The sequence below is a fragment of the Polyergus mexicanus genome, unplaced genomic scaffold (genome assembly GCF_030449975.1).
Source record: "Polyergus mexicanus isolate NDT 795.1 unplaced genomic scaffold, iyPolMexi1.0 SCAF_17, whole genome shotgun sequence".
Taxonomy (NCBI): domain Eukaryota; kingdom Metazoa; phylum Arthropoda; class Insecta; order Hymenoptera; family Formicidae; genus Polyergus; species Polyergus mexicanus.
Genome location: NW_027223337.1, coordinates 1,127,209 through 1,133,208, shown reverse-complemented (window position 1 = coordinate 1,133,208; position 6,000 = coordinate 1,127,209). Strand labels below are relative to the sequence as shown.

Genomic DNA, 6,000 nt, shown 5'->3' with positions numbered 1-6,000 from the left:
GAACTTTAAAAGAAAATTCTTTCTATACCGTTTCTCTTGGCATTTTTTTTTTTTTTTTTTTTTCAAAACCTCCATATCTTCCATCGATCATCTTTCGGTATTACTGTGTGTCATCATGGCCGTAATGCATTCTTTCGGACCACCTGTTACACTAGTCATCCTCGTGTGAAAAGGCTCTCTTTAGGACTTTTACGTCTGCACGTTCGAGATACACGGAACAATTAGAGAATAGGAAATGTCACGCTCGAGAGGAGCCTCCGAATGGCTCGCGCATTTCCGGCAAGCTTCTTCTTTTTCCTATCGATAGTACCGTATTTCATTCAATGCAACTTTACCGCGCGCTTTGTTTCTCTCTCTCTCTCTCTCTCTCTCTCTCTCTCTCTCTCTTATAGATTTTGCTCTCATTCGCGTCGCACTGCGGTTTCTCATGATGGAATTATAAAAGAAAAATTTAAAAAAGAAGTATCATCGGGGAACAATCAGAATTATCCAGTTTGGAAACTAACTTACGCGATGACAACGTCGTGCGTGCACAGTTGACGGTCGATCGAACACGAAGCAGATCCGCGACGAAGATAGCAATGAATTGCTCGTCGACAATGACGAGCGTCCTTCTTCTTCTTCTTCTTCTTCTTCTTCTTCTTCTTCTTCTTCTCCTTTTACTTCCCATTGCACTTCTTCTCGTTGCGTTTGGTCGAGCTCGCGCGATAGGAACACGGAAGATTTCTCGTCAAGTGAGGATTGGAATTGGTCGCGATCACGTTATACCGTCTCAGCCAAACAGGGCCCATTGCATAAAATCGGGCACTTCTCTCACGGGTACGTCCCTGGCCAGAGCCTTCACCCTGAGATTCCGATCTTCCGTAAGCAGGACCACCTCCCGTCTCAAACGTCGCGGCTGCCCTTCCTCTGCTGGGGCAAAAGACGGGATTCCCCGAAATTTTTTTTTATTAAGTTTACGCGACCCTCTCGAAGCCCTCCCGCTACTATAAAGCATTTATTCTCTTTTTCCGGTACTCTTTGATAAATTGAAACTAGCGAAATATCGCCTCTAGACCTCCTTTGATAAATTTGAGAAGGGGATTATCCTCTTTGACAAATTTAGAGTCAACTATACTGCCGAAAAAAGTTTTCTCTTGGTAAGATTTAAAATAGAATTATAGATGGATTCTGCGAATAGTGTCTGACGCAATTAATTATCAGGTAAACGAGAAAAATAATAAAATGAAGAAAAATATTTCTAACCCAAAGCATTGGATGAAAAGATTCCTACCTGCGTTTGCCTGATCCTTGTTGCTTCTGCAGAGGCTGAGGCACGTAGTCAATATCCTGTCATCATTTCGTGTCAACCCATCCTGAAACAAGAGGGTTCAAATTCGAAAAGAATACATCGATAAATTCGATATATTATAATTACGTTCGCAATTTCAGTCGAGCCCCCGTGTTTGTCACGGAGACTGTCATTAAAATTGAGACATTACGTCGGCACAAGGATAAGCAGGTATGAGAAGTCGTGATGCGACGGAAAACGATCCATATGTACACACCCGCGTGGGTGTTCCTCTCGGATACTCGGCTCGTTATCATAACATTCGCGCTTCAATGAACACCGTACCTTCGTAACTCTCTTCGTTGCCATTGATCTTTGAAACGCGACTACTTCTGTGTTGTATAATACCGTGTAGCTGTTAGAATCCTATCGACTGCGTGTCAATATCGTTTCGCTTTATCGTGTCGCCTGTCATTATAAATTGCAGGCGTTCGGATATAAAGTTGCGATGAAAGTATAACAAGCCCTTGATGTAACTCACATACTCGAACCAGTTGCGCGTGTTTTGCAATCGCCAGTGATATTTAAAATCATTATCATATTTAACAGAATATAAAATAGATCGATGACAGATGGAGATGAATGACGAGTTTGGAGAATGATGCGTGTGGCAATAACTTAAAAAAATTTTCTAAAATCGTTAGATAAAGAAAAGTAAAAAAAAAAAAAGAAGAAGAAGAAGAAGAAGAAGAAGAAGAAGAAGAGAGTAAACAAGAACGTTGCTCGTCGCAAATCCTACTCCGGTCGTCGATCGCAAATTTGCCTTCTAAATGTCTCGAAAACATCGAATACAGTTACTCGAGAAACCAATGTAAGCGTATCGAATCGCTGACGTTCTCGTTGGCCGCTTCGCACTTACCTTGTCGACGTCCTCCTCTGCCGTAAAGGTGCTGGATGGCAGAACGGTGCCTCTTGTGGTTATGCACCGGATCGCCGGATTTCGGCTCCTCGCGAAGGCCAGTGCTGCCTTGGCGCTCTCAGCAACTCGCGCCACATGCTCGGGATTCAGAGTCGCCCTCGAAGCTGGAGGACAATCTCTCGCGTCAGCGCCCCGTGCTAGACCTTCGAGTTCGTTCAACACTGCAACAAAGGATATCATTGCCGCTCGTTAAACACGCACGTCTGAGAATTTGCAATATCCGTCTTATGGGAAGGGAGATGGATAATAAAATTAATTCGTCATTGAATCGATTATTTCGCGAAAAGCGTGAATTCCTGAGAAATTAATGCCTGTAGAAGAGAAATTGAAAAGAAGAATTATATGTCGAAAGATATTAATCTTCCGTCATAAAACACTTGTGTTCATTACGATTCATATAATAGTAACGTATTTTATTCGACTTTTATATTATTGGTTTTCATACAATATATACACATGGTTTTAAACATTAATAATTAATTTTTAACATTTTATTAAACAGAAGAAGATAGAAACGTCATATTAAAAAAATTTGATAAAATTTAAGATATAAAAAATACGATTGGTCAGACAGTGATACACTCATTCATTGATGATCGAGCCATAAAAAAAAAAAAAGAAAAAAGGCTACACTTTCTTAAAATTTTTGTAATAATTCATCATTCAAGATTGATATTTTCCTATTCATAAATACGGATTCGTTATTGAAAGCGATGAAAGAGAGACTATCTCTATGACTATTAACGTCGCCTCCACCCACGTGATTTGTCCGCCACGCGGATCGATCTCATTCTCATGGCCGAGATCGAGAGAAACGGGATAGCTATGTGTCGTTAAGGCAAAGGATCACACAGCTACGCTCAAAAGCTCTTCTCTCCCAATCTCATCGACGACCATCGGAATATCGATATCGTCCACGTACCGATCGTAACCGGGATGCACCGCCGCCGTCGTCGTCGTCGTCTTCGAGCCGATCGCGGGCGTTTCAAACCACATACATGCATTCATGAGCCGTGAGAACCTAACTGTGAACGTTCACCGTTGCTGGCCGGGTCGGCGAGCCAGACGGGCCCGTGGTCGACCGACTGGTTCTCCGACGAGGTCAAAGGGCAGCGAGCCGGCCGATTTTGCACGAAGGCGCACTTTCGTTTTTCGGCTCCGCACGAACGGCAAAAAAGGAAAGGAAGAAATACGCCGAGCGAGAAGATAACAGAAGATACTTCTCTTTCTCTATGATATAATGGCAATTTTTTTTTTTTTTTTTTTTTACTTTTATTACACTGGTATATTTTTGCTTCAGAGAAACTGTTTTGTATTTTCTTATTCCCCATCATGGATAATCACAAAAGTCATATTTAGTTTTGTTTGATCGGATTCAATTTTTTTCAAAATATAAAATTAATCGAAATTTATAAAAATGTCCATTTGTTAAAATCGTTAATTAGAATATCATTATACAATTCAATTGTTATTACATTGAAGCTATTATGGCTAATACTTAAAATGTCAAAATGACGCAAGGTTTCATTGAGCGATATTTAATAGACATCCACCTAGGATGCCTGTGGATCGGAATAAATTTTTTTTTAAAATTAATAATTAAGAGACTAATAATTATGAGACTTTCTTTTATTCTTAACATTTAATTTACATTAAAAAATGTAGTCAAAAAGAAACTTGCATATCTTGCGGGATTTTTCAAATTTTTTTAGAAATTACAAAAATACCTGACACGATACAGAAAATCTAAAAGCAGATTTAGATTCAGTGCACAAAAACTGACTGAAAGCAGGCATTTTTTTTTTTTTTTTTATCGAGATGCAGAAAAGTTTTAGAATGCATATTGGTTTATTAACACGCTTGCGTAAAAAAGAGACGGGTATCGTCAATTAATATTTAAGGAATTTGTTTATTAATCCAGAACTAACTTAATATCTTTATGATAGAATTTTTATTACACCATTTTCATGTGTAGCGGAATTGAAAGATCTAAAACTTTAAATTATCATTAAGAAAAATAAATATGTAAAGAGATAATCAATTCAGGAATTGATCTCGCACTTTATTTGCTATATCATCCTCTGAATCCTTTATCTCTTCTGTACAAACAGAGATTTTTTTTTTTACCGAGGAAGATTATTGTGGATGCTGTGGGGGAGCTTTTTCGACTCCATTCGCCACAGATTGCGCGAAGGGAAGCAATCTACGGAAAATGCAAATAGGAGAGATTCAGCAAACTTTCCCCGACTCAATAAATTAACCGGCTGCCAGCCTTATCCTCCTACCAGACCCAGACGAGCGAACAGACAGAGGGTTGGCGGATGAAGTTTACGAAATAGAGGGGCGGAAATAGAAAGAATAACTGCGGAGCGAGAGAATGCAGGAAACGGTGTTATTTATCACCTAGACTTGCAGACGTCATTTATTATCGCGCGATAAATAATCATTCTTTCGCTGAGATATAAATAAGTAAGCAATAATGCTTAATGCTTAGCTTTGGAGCGATACATAAATGTTGAACTAAAACTTCAGTGTAACAGCGTAAAAATTTGTAGAGATCGATTTTTTTTTTTTTGCATCTTCATCTTCTTAATTTTTCATATTTTGTGCTTTTATCTTACAATTTATTTTACGCTTAAATGAGATTTTTCGTAAAATGAAGTAGTCGGAAAACCTAACGAATATGATGAGCCACGACACTAATCGATAATGGCGATAATGCTTACTTTTCGTCCTTGCCCTATCGCAACGGCCACGACCTCGCCTAACAAAACGTTTCGGCATTCGAAGCTCTTCCGCCGAAGGGTATCTACCGGAATAATCCGTGACAAAATATAGGACAGTGACGTAAGCCTTCGCAAAATACATATACCGCGTGCCTCTCATTATTGGCACCGTGAATCAATTTTGCTGAATCGACGATTGGATCAACGCTAATTGGCGATAGCGATGATGATTGATGAGCCTTTCGATTTCCAACGGCCTTGAACCTTGACACCGATGAAAAAGCAAACTTTCACGATCTTTTTAAGAAGCTTTGTCGATTCAATATATTTAAAAAAAAAAAAAAAAGCCTTTTACGTTACAGCTAACACACATGATGTTTTTAATTAATTTAAAAGATCCAATCTCGAGATGAAAATTGTTTCTACGATATATCGCATGAAAATCGCGTAGCGCGAATGCGCGATCCCTGGAGATAACGATTCACGATACACAAAATGAACACATCACGAGAGATTAGACACTCGAGCAAGTAAGATGTGACGCGTGAAGCAATAAATGCTCCGAATGTCCGTTCTGTCGTCATAGCCGTAACTCCAGACGCGTTTACCGTAGAGCACCGTGAAAATGTCAGCCATGCCGTGGAAGATCGTAGATTTATCGCCGATTGCATTTCTCGTTGAGTATATAAGCGAGTGCTTATAAAGCGCGGCTATTAAAAAAGAAACAACCGGTCGTACCTGTCGCCCTATGCGTCATCGTAGTCGTCGTCATCGTAGGCCGATTGACAGAAACGAGGTGTCCTGTCTCCGTAAAAGATACCTTGGTTGGAATGTGACTGATGTGACGCACGATTTGTTCCATCGCCATGATTATCGTGTCGTTGTGTTCGATAAATTAAATCTCCCAAGTAAGAACTTAATTATCTTAGGAGAAAGAAATCTTTCCTATTTTCAAGAACGATTATTTACAGCGAGAGATGCAATTTCAAGAAATTATCGTATAAGTAATGTATAATAAACTGAAT

The 6,000-nt window shown here is 39.5% G+C and overlaps 1 protein-coding gene across 5 annotated transcripts in view; it reads right to left on the bottom strand.

Annotated features, from left to right (window-relative positions):
* Positions 1–374: 374 nt before the first annotated feature.
* LOC138940585 (telomerase-binding protein EST1A) overlaps positions 375–6,000 on the bottom strand; it is a 99,180-nt gene continuing 93,554 nt past the window's right edge. For 3 of the 5 annotated variants that reach the window (XM_070309597.1, XM_070309600.1, XM_070309599.1), the window contains 3 exons: positions 2,190–2,410; positions 1,274–1,355; positions 375–912 (listed from right to left, as the gene is read on the bottom strand). In XM_070309597.1, the coding sequence (XP_070165698.1) occupies positions 773–912; positions 1,274–1,355; positions 2,190–2,410 (443 nt within the window). In that variant the 3' untranslated portion in view covers positions 375–772. The remainder of the gene's footprint in view (positions 913–1,273; positions 1,356–2,189; positions 2,411–6,000) is intronic. The other 2 variants (XM_070309598.1, XM_070309601.1) reach the window with 1 other exon arrangement.